The sequence below is a fragment of the Ovis canadensis genome, chromosome 5, assembly GCF_042477335.2.
Source record: "Ovis canadensis isolate MfBH-ARS-UI-01 breed Bighorn chromosome 5, ARS-UI_OviCan_v2, whole genome shotgun sequence".
Classification (NCBI taxonomy): Eukaryota; Metazoa; Chordata; class Mammalia; order Artiodactyla; family Bovidae; genus Ovis; species Ovis canadensis.
In genome coordinates, this window is record NC_091249.1 from 93,645,137 (window position 1) to 93,660,543 (window position 15,407).

The 15,407-nt window shown below is 40.9% G+C and overlaps 1 protein-coding gene and 1 non-coding gene across 2 annotated transcripts in view; both read left to right on the forward strand.

Annotated features, from left to right (window-relative positions):
* Positions 1-15,407, forward strand: part of RASGRF2 (Ras protein specific guanine nucleotide releasing factor 2) — a 254,831-nt gene that overhangs the window by 79,663 nt on the left and 159,761 nt on the right. Inside the window, exons 3-4 of the mRNA XM_069590053.1 lie at positions 12,824-12,971; positions 15,231-15,320. Coding sequence (XP_069446154.1) covers positions 12,824-12,971; positions 15,231-15,320 — 238 coding nt within the window. The remainder of the gene's footprint in view (positions 1-12,823; positions 12,972-15,230; positions 15,321-15,407) is intronic.
* LOC138441959 (U6 spliceosomal RNA) lies at positions 5,268-5,374 on the forward strand. Its single transcript, XR_011257517.1, has one exon. It is a non-coding gene; the product is annotated as a U6 spliceosomal RNA (small nuclear RNA).

Genomic DNA, 15,407 nt, shown 5'->3' on the forward strand with positions numbered 1-15,407 from the left:
AGCAACTTAGCACAAGGCAAGAATTTTTGGGTCATGTAGCACCTCTATGTTTAGCTTTTCAAGGAACTGCCAGACTGTTTCCCCCATGGATACACTACTTTCCATTCCCACTGGCAATGTATGAGGGTTCCAGTTTCTCCACAGTCCCACCAGCACCTATTTCCATTACTATTTTGTTTAGAGTCCTCATAATAGAAATTAAACAAACAAAATTTGTTTTATAAATTTATAAACACCTTTAATTCATTTGTGTTTAATGAATACAGTTAGATATATACTTTGGCTCAAGAATTTTTGGTGATCATAAAGAGAATTCTACTGATATGTATTTATGCATATTTGTAAAGAAAGAAAAGTCTCAGTAAGGGTCATCAGTATCAATTGTGATATGAAACATGTTCCTCACTTTTTAAATATAGTACTATACTATAAAATGTATTTAGTTTTAGAAGCATTCCTTAAAATTTCTTTCTATCAAAGTAATAACTTTACCATTATTGGCTTTCTGTTATACTTCCTTATAACAATGTTTTGCTCATTTTTTATATTTAATTGTGCTTTAGAAAAGATTAGTGACAACTTTTCACATGTCCCAAAGTTAATCAGATTTTGTAAGTAATGAACTATAACTGTGAACTGAAAAGAAAGCAGTGTTTAAAAGAGGGAGCTTTCAGTTCAGTCGCTCAGTCATGTACGACTCTTTGTGACCCCATGAACTACAGCATACCGGGCTTCCCTGTCCATCACCAACTCCCGGAGCTTACTCAAACTCATGTCCATTGAGTCAGTGATGCCATCCAACCATCTCATCCTCTGTCGTCCCCTTCTCCTCCTGCCTTTAATCTTTCCCAGCATCAGGGTCTTTTCTAGTGAGTCAGTTCTTTGCATTAGGTAGCCAAAGTATTGGAATTTCAGCTTTAGCATCAGTCCCTTCCAGTGAATATTCAGGACTGGTCTCCTTTAGGATGGACTGGTTGGATCTCCTTACAGTCCAAGGGACTCTCAAGAGTTTTCTCCAATACCACAGTTCTAAAGCATCAATTCTTCGGCACTCAGCTTCTTTATAGTCCAACTCTGACATCCTTAGTCCTTAAATTTTATTCCTCTTTTTGATCTCTCCTAACAGAGATGCTTGAGCTTCCACTTATTGTAAAGGGGACAATGTAGGAAAGAAGAGCCTGTTTGTAGAAAAAAAGAGGTTAGTGGGAATAAATTAGTGTTAGAACTTCTAACACTGATGTGATACCTGGAAAATATTGATAAGCCAGTGGAGTGGACCTATTGATATAAGAGCATTTGAGAGCCAGAAAAATGGAGGGTAGCAATGTTAAGGTGGTTATAATGATGCCTGAAGGCCTGGTCTTATTCAGATAAGGGTGCTGCTGCCTGTGCTCAAACATTGTTTAGCTGGGAACCACAATGCTGTCATCCTGAACTGGCTCTCTCCAGTTCCCAAAGATTCCAGGATGCCTCTGAAAGCTGATTCCAAAGTTTTCTCAATAAAATTGAGCATAATCCTGGGAATGTTTCTTCAGTTACCCATTATACAGCTTTTCAGTTTAGGTTTTACTATAGTTCTTTCCCTTTCTCTGATATGTTAGATATATATGCTAATTGTAATTATAATTGTCTAGCGTGTTAGACACATATCTCTCTCTCATTAGCAAATATATCTTCAATCAAAATAGCTAGGATAAAGGACTTCCCTCGTGGTCCAGGGGCTAAGACTCTGCGCTCCCAGTGCAGGGGGGCCAAGGTTCAATCCCTGGTCAGGAAACTAGATCCCACATGCCTCAACTTAAAGATCCTGCATGCCACAACTAAGACCTGGAGCAGCTGAAGGAAAAAAAAAAAAAAGACATGGCAGAATAACTAGGATAATGTTCTGGCCCAAGTAAAATTCCTTCCTGATAATTTTATGGCCTGTGATTTTATACTGTGCCTTATCTCTGGACTCTTCGGGATTCTACTGGAATATTTCTTCTCTCTTGCATGGAGTAGTGGTTTTGATTATAAATATCACCCAAGAATATTTTACTCCCATATATATTCCTCAGACTTGCCATCTGTTGGTACTCAACAGCTTAGTTTGGTTTTCATCATGTTCATTTATATGGCTTAATTTTATTATTTCCCTTGGCAATGATGAACCATTTTTTCTCAAGGAACCTTAAACTGAATAACAAAAACTAATAAATGAATAAATTGCAAAACAGAAGTAATGAGTAGTTTAGACTGAAACACTTAAACCTGAGCATTATCTAGTAACCAGAAAATGTAATCAGACAAAACATGTAAAGGTAATATAATAGAATAGAAATAACAGTGCTCTGAAAACTCTTACACTAAAGGGAAGCCATGCATGTGTCTTCACTGATTTGATCCAGTCTGTAGTACATTTTTTATTTTACTAGTGGGGTACATTAAAAAAAGAAACCTATGATTTTTAAGGTGGGACAATATCCCCATAAGAGTAAACTAGGGAGACTCAATGAAATACTTCAAATGACTTGAAACTTATGAGAAAAGAAAATTATTTTGTAAAGAAGAATAAACTGTGCAAAACAAGTCATGTGAAGTGACATTTTCTTTGATTTGACAGTGATTTCATTTGAATGACTGTTTTGTGCCAGGTCCCATAGTTGATGATCGTCTAGATGACCATCCAGCATGGACTAGTCTTTAACACTTTTCCTGGATTATTGTGGAAATTCCACAGGTTTCCCTTTCTTCTTTATACTCCACCCCTCAAGCTGTATCCTTTCATATCACAGCATCCAGTGTGATCCTGTAAAGAAGTCAGATCTTGCCATGCCTCTGATTAAAGTTCTGCATCTCATAAAGGGTGAAAACCAAGACTTTAGATTGGTCTCTAGAACCCTACCTGCATAAAATCCTGTCCCCTCTTCTGCCTCTCGTGTATGCCCCCTAGTAAATGGGCCACTGTGCCATTCCCATATAGGCCAGATCCTCTCCCACCACAGGGCTTTTGCACTTGCTATTTCCTCTGCCTATTTCCCTGAGCTGGCCACAAGGCTCTCTTCTCAGATCATTCATTACTCCAGTGCTGGGTTTTCAGTAAAGACCCTCTCTCATACCCTGGTTAAAATTCTAACCCTGTCTCCCGCATTTCCTTTCCTGCTGCTGCTGCTAAGTCGCTTGAGTCATGTCCTACTCTGTGCGACATAGACTCATACCCCATAGATGGCAGCCCACCAGGCTCCCCCGTCCCTGGGATTCTCCAGGCAAGAATACTGGAGTGGGTTGCCATTTCCTTCTCCAATGCATGAAAGTGAAAAGTGAAAGTGAAGTCACTCAGTCGTGTCTGACTCTTAGCGACCTCATGGACTGCAGCCTACCAGGCTCCTCTGTCCATGGGATTTTCCAGGCAAGAGTACTGGAGTGGGGTGCCATTGCCTTTTCGTACTCCTCCGTTTTTTTCCTTTAAGGTAATGATCACCAGTAGCATACTGCTTGGGCTTCCCAGGTGCCTTAGTGATAAAGAATCCACCTGCCAATGCAGGAGACATGGATTTGATCCCTAGGTTGTGAACATCCCCTGGAGAAGGACGAAACAGCAACAGCACACTACAGATTTTTCTTATGTTAATGTCTTTTGCTGTGTTCTTGTTGTTTAGTCACTAAGTTATGCTTGACTCTTTGCGACCCCATGGACTGCAGCACACCAGGCTCCCCCGTCCTTCACTGTCTCATGGCATTTGCTCAGATTAATGTCCACTGAGTCAGTGATGCTATCTAACCATCTCTTCCTCTGCCACTCCCTTCTCCTTTTTCCTTCAATTTTTCCCAGCATCAGGATCTTTTCCAGGGAATTGGCTCCTTGCGTCAGGTGGCCAAAGTATTAGAGCTTCAGCTTCAGCATCAGTCCTTCCAATGACTATTCAGGGTGGAGTTCCTTTAAGACTGACTAATTTGATCTCCTTGCAGTCCAAGGGACTCTCAAGAATCTTCTCCAACACCACAATTCGAAGGCATCAATTCTTTGGTGCTCAACCTTCTTTATGCTCCAATTCTCATATCCATACATGACTATTGGAAGGACCATAACATTGACTATATGGGCCATTGTCAGCAAAGTGATAGCTCTGCTTTTTAATATACTGTCTAGGTTTGTCATTAGTTTCTTTCCAAGGATCAAGCCTCTTCTAATTTCATGGCTGCAGTCACAATCCACAATGATTTTGGAGCCACAGAAAATGAAATCTGTTACTGCTTCCACTTTTCCCCCTTCTATTTGCCATAAAGTGATGGACTGGATGCCATGATCTTAGGTTTTTGAATGTTGAGTTTTAAGCCAGCTTTTTCACTCTCCTCTTTCACCCTCATCAAGAGGCTTCATAGTTCCTCTTTGCTTTTTTGCATGATGTACTCTACATATAAGTTAAATAAGCAGAGTGAAAATATACAGCTTTGATGCAGTTCTTTCCCAATTTTGAACCAGTCATTGTTCCATGTCCGGTTCTAACTGTTGCTTCTTGACCCATATATACAGGTTTCTCAGGAGACAGATAAGGTGGTGTGGTATTCCCACCTTTTTAAGAATTTTCCATAGTTTGTTGTGATCCATACTGTCAAAGGCTTTAATATAGTCGATGAAGCAGCAGTAGATGTTTTTCTGGAATTCCTTTGCTTATCCAGAGAATGTTGGCAATTTGATCTCTGGTTCCTCTGTCTTTTCTAAATCCAGCTTGTTCATGTGGAAGTTCTAGGTTCACATACTGCTGAAGTCTAGCTTGAAGAATTTTGAGAAAAACCTTACTGGCATGGGCACACTTATATGGCAGTTTGAACATTCTTTGGCATTGCCCTTCTTTGGGATTGGAATGAAAACTGACTCTTTCCAGTCCTGTGGACACTGCTGAGTTTTCCAAATTTGCTGACATGTTGAGTGCAGCACTTTCACAGCATCATTGTTTAGGATTTGAAAGAGCTCAGCTAGAATTCCATCACCTCCAATAGCTTTGTTTATAGTGATGTTTCTAAGACCCACCTGACTTCACACTCCAGGATGTCTGGCTGTAAGTAAGTGACCACATTATCGTGGTTATCTGGGTCATTAAGACCTTTTTTTCCGCTCTGTACTACAGTGTAAACTTCACAAGAGCCCAGGTTTTTTTTTTTCTGTTTTGTTTACTCCTGTATCCAGTGCTTTGAACAGTTTCTGGGTACGTACCAGTCAATAAACATTGAATGAAAGAATGAATTTGAAGTCATAGGGACATATTAAGAAGGAAATAAACATTACAGTGCTCGTTTCGGCAGCACATATACTAAAATTGGAACAATACAGAGAAGATTAGCATGGCCCCTGCGCAAGGATGACACGCAAATTCGTGAAGTGTTCCACTGTTGGTGGGAATGCAAACTAGTACAGCCACTATGGAGAACAGTGTGGAGATTCCTTTAAAAATTGCAAATAGAACTGCCTTATGACCCAGCAATCCCACTGCTGGGCATACACACTGAGGAAACCAGAATTGAAAGAGACCCGTGTACCCCAGTGTTCATTGCAGCACTGTTTATAATAGCCAGGACATGGAAACAACCTAGATGTCCATCAGCAGATGAATGGATAAGAAAGCTGTGGTACATATGCACGATGGAGTATTACTCAGCCATTAAAAAGAATACATTTGAATCAGTTCTAATGAGATGGATGAAGCTGGAGCCGGTTATACAGAGTGAAGTAAGCCAGAAAGAAAAACACCAATACAGTATACTAACACATATATATGGAATTTAGAAAGATGGTAATGATAACCCTGTATGTGAGATAGCAAAAGAGACACAGATGTATAGAATGGACTTTTGGACTCTGAGGGAGAGGGAGAGGGTGGGATGATGTGGGAGAATGGCATTGAAACATGTATACTATCAGGTAAGAAACGAATCGCCAGTCTATGTTCGATACAGGATACAGGATGCTTGGGACTGGTGCACAGGGATGATCCAGAGAGATGATATGGGGTGGGAGGTGGGAGGGGGGTTCAGGACTGGGAACTCATGTACACCTGTGGCAGATTCATGTCAATGTATGGCAAAACCAATACAGTATTGTAAAGTAAAATAAAGTAAAAATAAAAATTAAAAAAAAAAGAAAGTGAAAAAAAAACAACAACATTACATAATCCTGTCTCACAGAGTAAATATCTGTCATTAGGACTGGTGTATGTGGGGCTTCCACTTAAAATTATAGAGGTGCTGGAAAAATGCAGAAAAACACAAAAGAATTTAATTAAAAATTACCCATAATTGTGCTAGTGAAAGAACACTGCTGTTTCTATTTGGAGTGCCTATCATTCCCTCTTGGTCACCCCTCCTTCCCAACCCCTATATCTGTGATATACGTAATTTTCTCTCTCTGCAATTGAGCTTATGTGCATACACAAAACATGCTTATTTTTACCTCCTGGAGTTTTTGCTATTGTTGTTGTTCACTTATTAGTAAGTCTTGGCTATGTCTTTATTATGTTACAGTTCTTTCAAAATATGATTGCAAATGGCATGTATCGTTCCACTGTGTGGATCGACTATTGCTTGTTTAATCATTACCATATTATATACATGTACATTTAGACTGTTTGCACTTTCTTATATTCATTAAAATAATTAATGCACATCTTGTTTCTTTGTGCATCTTTGTGCAGATCTCTGTTTATTTTCCTTGGGTTAGATTATTAGAAGTGTAATTACTATGACCAAGGATGTGTATGACCTTTTTAATGTATCTTGATGCATATTGTGACATAGTTCACTCCAGTAGTATAGCCGTTTTAACATATCCTTGCTGTTTTGCTGAGGAGCATTATTTACTGAAACTCTTGATAAATTTGATAAACAATTTGTGAAAAATGAAAGTTGTGCAGTCGTGTCTGACTCTTTGTGACCCTGTGGACTATATGATGCTAAGTCGCTTCAGTTGTGTCCGACTCTGTGCGACCCCATAGACGGCAGCCCACCAGGCTCCCCCGTTCCTGGGATTCCCCAGGTAAGAACACTGGAGTGGGTTGCCATTTCCTTCTCCAATGCATGAAAGCAAAACGTGAATGAAGTCGCTCAGTCATGTCCGCCTCTTAGCGACCCCATGGACTGCAGCCCACCAAGCTCCTCCGTCCATGGGATTTTCCAGGCAAGAGTACTGGAGTGGGGTGCCACTGCCTTCTCCGTGGACTATATAGTCCATGGAATTCTCCAGGCCAGGTAGCCTTTCCCTTCTCCAAGGGATCTTCCCAATCCAGGGTTCGAACCCAGGTCTCCCTCATTGCAGGCAGATTCTCTACCAGCTGAGCCACAAGGGAAGCCCTTGTGAAAGGAACAATTTTTACTTATAGGATTAAGTAGCACCTTTTTTCTGTATTTATTATTCATTCATATACTATTTTCTATGAAGCCCTTTTATCTATTTCTTGACTCAATAATTTTAAGCAATATTGTTGGCTCCCTGTTATAAAGATGAAGACTTTAACACTCTTACAAATCTCTTAGCTCTCCTTCCTCTGTTCCCCCTGTGTTACTTACAGTGGTTGACTTTATATCTTAAAATCATATCATTAAGCCTCTGTTAATTTACCAACTTTGGACGGTATGTATTGGCTCTCTGCTATGCAAGATACATAATTTGAGACTTAATATGTTTTTATTGTTCTTTTCTCTCTTCTAACCCTGAGGTTTTATTACTTTCTCTATTATTTATTCTCTGTTTATAAGCTTTTTTAAACATTTACCTTCTGTTCTATAAGTTTAATTAAGCCACTGTTGGTTCTGAAAATTAAAAAACAGTGACGGGCATTTGCATCATGGTTATACAGATGTTACATACCAACTGTCAAGGCTGGTGTTCAATTCTCTATTGTGATCTAACTCCCTGGGTTACTGAGGAGGAGCGCATCTGCTTGATACTCACTTTCTTTAGCTAACCTACAGTTTCTCTTTGGAAGATTTCATGATTTTTCTCTATCCTTCAGTTCAGTTCAGTCACTCAGTTGTGTCTGACTCTTTGAGACCCCATGAATCACAGTACGCCAGGCGTCCCTGTCCATCACCATCTCCTGGAGTTCACTCAGACTCACGTCCATCGAGTCCGTGATGCCATCCAGCCATCTCATCCTCTGTCGTCCCCTTCTCCTCTTGCCCCTAATCCCTCCCAGCATCAGAGTCTTTTCCAATGAGTCAACTCTTCGCATGAGGTGGCCAAAGTACTGGAGTTTCAGCTTTAGCATCATTCCTTCCAAAGAAATCCCAGGGCTGATCTCCTTCAGAATGGACTGGTTGGATCTCCTTGCAATCCAAGGGACTCTCAAGAGTCTTCTCCAACACCACAGTTCAAAAGCATCGATTCTTCGGCACTCAGCCTTCTTCACAGTCCAACTCTCACATCCATACATGATCACAGGAAAAACCGTAGCCTTGACTAGACGGACCTTAGTCGGCAAAGTAATGTCTCTGCTTTTGAATATGCTATCTAGGTTGGTCATAACTTTTCTTCCAAGGAGTAAGCATCTTTTAATTTCGTGGCTGCAGTCACCATCTCTGTCCTTAGAGCTCTGACATTTTACCAGGGTGTGACCGGGTATGACATTTTTAAAATTTGTCCTCTCGGCATTTGGATCTGCCTTTCTATTTGAACTGTACTGTGTTCAGTTCAAGGAAGGCTTCTTGAATTTCTTGATTATTTCCTCTCCATCACAGTGTCTGTGTGTGTGTGTTTTTTTTTTTTTCCTTCTGAAACTCCCATAAGATAGTTTTTAGACTTCTTGGATCTGTACTCCAGGCTGCTCAAATTTTCTCTCCTATTTTTAATCTCTTTGTATTTTTGTTCAGTGTTCTTTATCTCTGCCACCACCCAGCTTAGATTTTAGCCATGTCTGGTTTATTGGTTGGCACATTCATTGACCTGAAATTTTTCAATAATTGTTTTTGTTTCCAAGAACTCTTCCTTTTATCTGATCACTTCTTTTCCAGCCACTGTTTGCTTTAGGGCTTTACTATCCTTCCATATCTCTCTGAAGATAATAAATCTCTGTTGCCTGATTAGCCTCGTTTCCCTAGTGTCTCTTCTGTTTGCTCATTTGAGGCTTTACTTATTAACTCTTGCCGCTTGTTTACTCTCCAGTGCTTAAAACAATAAACAACTTGCCGTCCCCCACAGTGTTTGTGGCTTGGGAATCTAGGTATGGTTTTGCTGGATGCCTCTGCCCCGAGGACGCAAGGCAGCAATCCTGGTGTCAGCCAGGTCTGCAGCCACACCTGCAGGTTCGAAAGGTGCTCACTCACATGATTGTTGGCTGGATTCACTTCCTTGCCAGTTGCTGGACAGAAGCCCCGGTTTCTCATCAGCTGTTGGCTGAGGCCTCTCTCAGTTTCTGTCTGTGTGGGCCTCTCCATGTAGCAGCTCATGACATGGCAGTGGCCAGCACAAACCGGCAAGGTAAGAGAAGGCCAATAATAAGGTGGAAGCCAGAGTCTCCTTGTACACTGATCTTGGAAGGGCCGTCCCATCACTTTTGCTGTGATCTGTTCCATCACTAGGGGTCATCTTGCGTGCCGCCTACTACCTTTCTTAGGGATTAATTTTCTCAAGTGTCTAGTGATCTTTGTTTCTAAATGAAGGATCTTGAGGGTTACTATAGGTAGCTGGCCTGGGCTTAACACTGTGGCTGTGAACAAGGGTCTCTGTGTGCCTTTTGTGGTTGTGCAGGCTTCCTTTTCAGAAGGGTGGGCAGATGGCAGCAGGTTGGCTGGGACTCTCCCTTGTCAGGCTCCACCCCTGTTAGTGTGCTTGGGTGGAACCTGTGACTTGCTACCAGCAACTAGTATATAGCAAACACGAGTGAATAGTGGCTTCTAGGTTACATTCTATGGCAAAGGAAAAGGGATTTTGCAGGTTAATTAAGGTCCTAAATCAGTTGATTTTGAGTTAATTAAAAAGGAGCTTTTCCTCAGTGGGCCTGACTTAATCAAATGAGAGGGGGGTGGAAGCCCACCCCTGAGGTCAGAGATGCTCTCCTGCTGGTCTTGAAGAAGCAAACTGCCTGAGTTCTGTAGCTGCAAGAAAATCCCTTTTTCCAACAGCCTGATTGAACTTGAGTGTGGGTTCTCTCTCATTCACTCCTCTAGAACAGAATGTACCTGGGCTGACACCTTGATAACAACCTTGGGAGACTCTGAGTTGAGGATCCAGCTGAACTGACCCATAGAATCTATGAGATAATATGTATGTGCTGTTTAAACCTCTATGTTTGCGGTAATTTGTTACCCAATAGAAAAGTCATGCAGTGTACTTCACTCCTAGTCCCTCCCCAGTGCCTTTCCCTTTTGCTCTCTGTCTTGTGTGTGCAGTGGATGTGATGTAAAGCCAAGCTCTGTTCTGAGTCTAACCCCCTCATGAGGAGCCTTCTTCGGGAAGGCGGCCTGCTTTCTACAGAGAGTAGATCTTCGGCTGACTTGAGGACATGTCATTCTTGCCTGTTGGACCTTTTCTTTCTTTATCTTGTAAAATGAGAAGAGGAGGAACCTAACTTCCAGATGTTCTGAAGGCTCTTGTTTAATGAAAGACCCTAATGATCCTTCCCTTGCCGTCTCCTGTCCTTTGTGTTTGTTGGTTCTAGACCTGGAGCTTCTCTGACCACGCTTGGTGGGAACCATGCCTGTGCAAGGGGTCTGCCTGTGTGGTTTCCTTGCTCTGATTTTCCCACCATTCTGATTCTTCTTGGTTTTTCTCTTCATGGAATTTCATAAAACTTCTGGTCTGTTGATGACATATTTTCCTGTTTTATAATGCTATTATGGTTTCCTTCTTTAAACAAAAACCAGTTTTCCTAGCATTTCAGCAGGACCTTGGAAGTGAAGGGAGGCAGATATATCAATGATGAGTCTGCATGAATTCAGCTCTACATACTGGTCTGGACTTTTTCTTTTTATAGAAGAAAATAAAATATTCTTTTGCTACCTAACACTGGTCTAACATGTTTGTAATAAATTTGGCATATTTCTAAAAAAACTGGTGAGAAAGGGTGGAGTTTTTATTATAATAAGTAACTTTCTCATGCTCTGTTATCACATCCTCCTTTTAAAGTACCCTAAAGCATATTTCTTTGAGGACCGTGCCTTTTTTTCCCTCCTTTCCCCCTCTTCCCATTTACACTTACACAGCCTTTCTTTCTTCTCTTAGGGTAATTTCTTAGAACGAGTGACTTAAAATATTGCTGACACTATGCTTTTTTTTTTTTTTCTAACACTGATGGCACACATGATGTAAGTGCTGAGAAGGTTGAGATAACTGAACTAAAATTGTGATTTTTAGAATTGTCTTAAGACTTTTTTAGTTCCAAGTAACAAAAATCTATTTCAAACTAGTGTAGGTTAGAGAGAGAATTTATTACATGGAAACTGCAATAGGATCTCACCAAACCCAAGGGTAAAATTATATTCAGATATCATGAGGGTCAAAGGTAATTACAGGAAGTATTTACCTTTCTGTCTCAGACTTTTTCTCTCTCATCTATTTTTCTGAACATCTACTTATTCTTTTCTATCTTTGTTTTGGTATGGGTGTGGCCAAATGTGGCTGATCAATAATAGTGATCTGAGTTTCCAAGTTTATATCATCTCAGTTCAAGCAAATAAGTCAGAGGCACAGTCCCAGATTCCAAAGAGAAATAATCCAGCTTGGTTTAGCTTGGGCCAGTCATCTCTTTTTAGACCAGGGCAATGTGATCATGAGAGCAGATTTTGTGGTGTAAACAGGACTGCCACAGCCCAGGTTCTCAAAGAAGAGGTAGGGGGGTAGAAGATATATCAAGGGGGCAGATATCTCAACTTATCTGTATGATATTCTTGTTTATATCCAGTTTGCTGTTTCTCATTAGAGAGACAGTTTATCTTGTGGTTAAGAACATGAGCTTGGGGTCAGATAGACCTTGATTTGAATCCCAGCCCTGCCACCTATTAGCTGTGAGGATCAGATTCTTTCTCTGTACAATTGAAGTGATAAAGTCTGTCTCTTGGGGTTGCTTGGAGGAAGAGAATATATGTGATGCACCCCACATGCTCAGTAAATAGTTATTATTTATTACTGTTATCACATCATATGGAAAAGATTATGGGAATGGACAAATAAACATTTTACCACCCTAAATAGCACAAGAAGCTCTGGAAGCAAAAATCTGGGTGCCATAGAGATCAATAAAAAAATCTAAGAGAGAATGTCTTGCTTTTCACACTTGGCCAAAGTAGTGGAAATAAGTTAGGCTGATGATGTCAGGGCCCAAGAATCTACACTTGTTTTTAGAATGAAGTTTTTGCCTCTGATGGTTTAGGGAAGCGTGAATCCAGAGGTCCCATAATCCTGAAGAGAGCCAGGCTGGTGGTGCAGTCATCGTTGTTCTCTCCAGCCAGGGCCTCTCCTGATGGCTCCTGCGTTCAATCTGCTTGGCAGTTGGTCTGTTCTGATTGGCTAGTGCTTTACTCCGGGAAACACTTTAAATATGTGCCATCAATTCAAAGACTTCAGTTTTATTAAATAAGTTCCACTATTTTCTTTATAAAATAATAGATTTGCTTTGCATCTTTCTCATTTATATGACAAAGTTGTGAGTTGCTGCCATCGTAAAATAAACTCTTCTAAAGGTTATGTAAAAATGTGATGATTCAAAGCCTACATAGTTAATATGAAATGTAAGCCAAACGTTAATGTTTACATAGAGTTAGTTAAACTCTATGGCTTCTTTTTAAATAAACATGCTGTTCTATATGAAACTGTATAGAATACTATCTCAATGACTAACTGTAATTTTCTCTTAAGTTATGCAGACATTTTGATTGAGAGGGAAGTATTAATGCAGAAGTACATTCATCTAGTTCAGATCGTAGAGACAGAAAAAATTGCAGCTAACCAACTCCGGCATCAACTTGAAGATCAAGATACAGAAATCGAAAGGCTTAAATCAGAGGTATTTCCTAGTTGATAGACGCCTCATTGTTTCATGTTTATTGTCATCTCCTTATGGTTACTTAAAGCCTATAGGGGCAGAATTTTGATCCCAAACTTAGTTCCTCCACCATCACAGGTACATGAGGAATGAATATATTTTCTAAGTTAGGGTTAGGTAAATATGTACAATAAAATATCAGAATAATATGCAGCTTTACATTATTTGTGCGCCTGATGTCCTTCCTTTGCTCGAATATTTAAGAATTGACTATAGTATTTATCTGTTTTCAGATGGATTCATAGTAATGATTATTGTGAACCTGTCATAGATTCAGTGTAAAAGTCTGAATGACAGATAAAGAAGGTCCAAAGATGAAGTCAGAAAGTCTTTGCTTTTTTTCTCAGTCCAAAGAGTCCAACCTTCTCTATAGAATTTTGAAAAACTCATTTGGGTTAAAGTACGTGACATATGCTAGGATGCGTTTGTTTCCTGAAGCTGGGATTCCTGCCTCCCTCCCTGCCCCACCCTGACTGCGAACCTCTCAGGCTCTGCACCCCCAGAGAGTGAGACTGACTCAGGTGGTCGTGGAGACGGCAGCCGTTGCAGTGTCTGTGGGTCCTCCCTTCTCCTCAAGGTGCCTCCACGTGTATACAGAAACCTGAGTGTACCTTCCCGTGTTGTCCTGTCATCCCTTGTGGGAAGTGATCAATACCTGAAGAATTGCAGAGGAATGTAGAAAGTGAAGTTTTTCTACTCTTTCTGACCAGTGGTGCAATAGTGTCCTCTTAGCTTCAAAGAAAAGAACAGGACAGAATGAAACCTACCGCTGATTGTAACTGTTGATAGAAACAAACCGCAGGCTCCTCAATCTGGGTAATTTCTTGTTCCTCTGTCATTTAACATTTTCTTCTCTGTTTCCTCACATCTTCTTTTGAGACTTACTCTGCAAATTCTGAGAGGGTTTTCACCTCCTGCTGCCCCTGTACCTCACCTTCAGCAGACAGAGCAGGGCTTAAGCTGATGTTCCCGTTGGGATCCGATTGCCTCTCTGAGGATGAAAAGTTGCAGACTGTTCACCATATCATTAGTGTTGTTAACTTCCCGATCCAACCCTGAAATCTGAGATAGTGAAAACAACAACAGAAAACATAACAAACCTGCATTTTAAAAGACTATATCAGGCACTGTAATTTAAAGCAAAATTATTGTGTTCTGTCTTCGCCACAGTTAGCCAGAGCAGATGCTTGTCTGCTAAGTGAAAGAGGTTGGCATTTACTCCATGAGAGAAACTCAGCACCGAGCAGTGTTCCCCAGTATTTATTTGTGTGTGCTTATCTGCCTTCACTATGTTCTTTTTCAGTCTGAATATATATTGCAGCCACAGACTGTCAGTAGCAGGTCTGACTTGTGTGGTCATCGACAGGAGCCGTAATTTATTTCCTACTCCTTTTATTTGCCCACTTCCCTGCCAGGAAAATGACAGAGGAGAGAGTTTGGTAATGGGGACAGAATGTAAAGACAGGTCTGAGTGGGCAATTATGATCTCAGCGTGTTTAGTGTTTGCTTGTTGGTAAAATCTGGATCAGTCCTTAAGTTTGCAGGAGCCTGCAGTTGAGTGATGGAGATTCTCTGTCCAAGGAATTTCACTGCTAAGTGTGGTTCTGAGGCTACCTGGTTTTGAGTCATAAAAATGAGCTGAGGCTATAAAGAGATCCCCCAGGTGGTTTCAATCTTTTTGTCTTTTTGTGTTTTCTTGACTGGCTTGGCCGAGCCCCAGGGCTCTGGAGTTCTTTGCAGTTCCCGTTTTCCCTAGGAGATCTGTGACTCTGCTGTACTCTGTGTGCTTGGAAGGCTGCAGGCTGATTTTAGAAAGCATGAGCGCTTGGAACTGAGTGTCACTGCATTTGGAGATCAGAGGGCTTTACAGGAAGCTGCCATTGATGAGATGCTTGACATATCCCTGTGATGCTGAGAAGGCCTTGGTCTGGTCATCGCTGGCAGTCAGGGTCTAGTTTTGGACTCACATTTCTGTAACCCAGGCCCCCGTTCACACTCTCCACAGTCACTTCTTATAAGCACTTTTGTTAGCAGCATAATAAGACAAGTTTGGGGTAAAGTTCAGGCTTCCCCTGCTTAGCATCAAACGAAGATAATGTGCCTGAAAAGCGAATGTTTCCTGAGGATCTTATAAGTTACCTTGTAAGCATAACTTCCTGTGATATATGGCTTTAGCCTAGTGTTTCCCAAATCATGAAATGGACCAATTTTGTGTTACAGATCATCGCTCTTAATAAAACAAAGGAACGAATGAGACCTTACCAAAGCAATCAAGAAGATGAGGATCCAGACATCAAGAAGATAAAAAAGGTAGGGTTTCCAGCTTGGGTGAGTGTAGTGGGGACCAGTTGTCTTTCTGTAGTGATGTCTTTGCCACCCTGACTCTGAGCTAAGAAC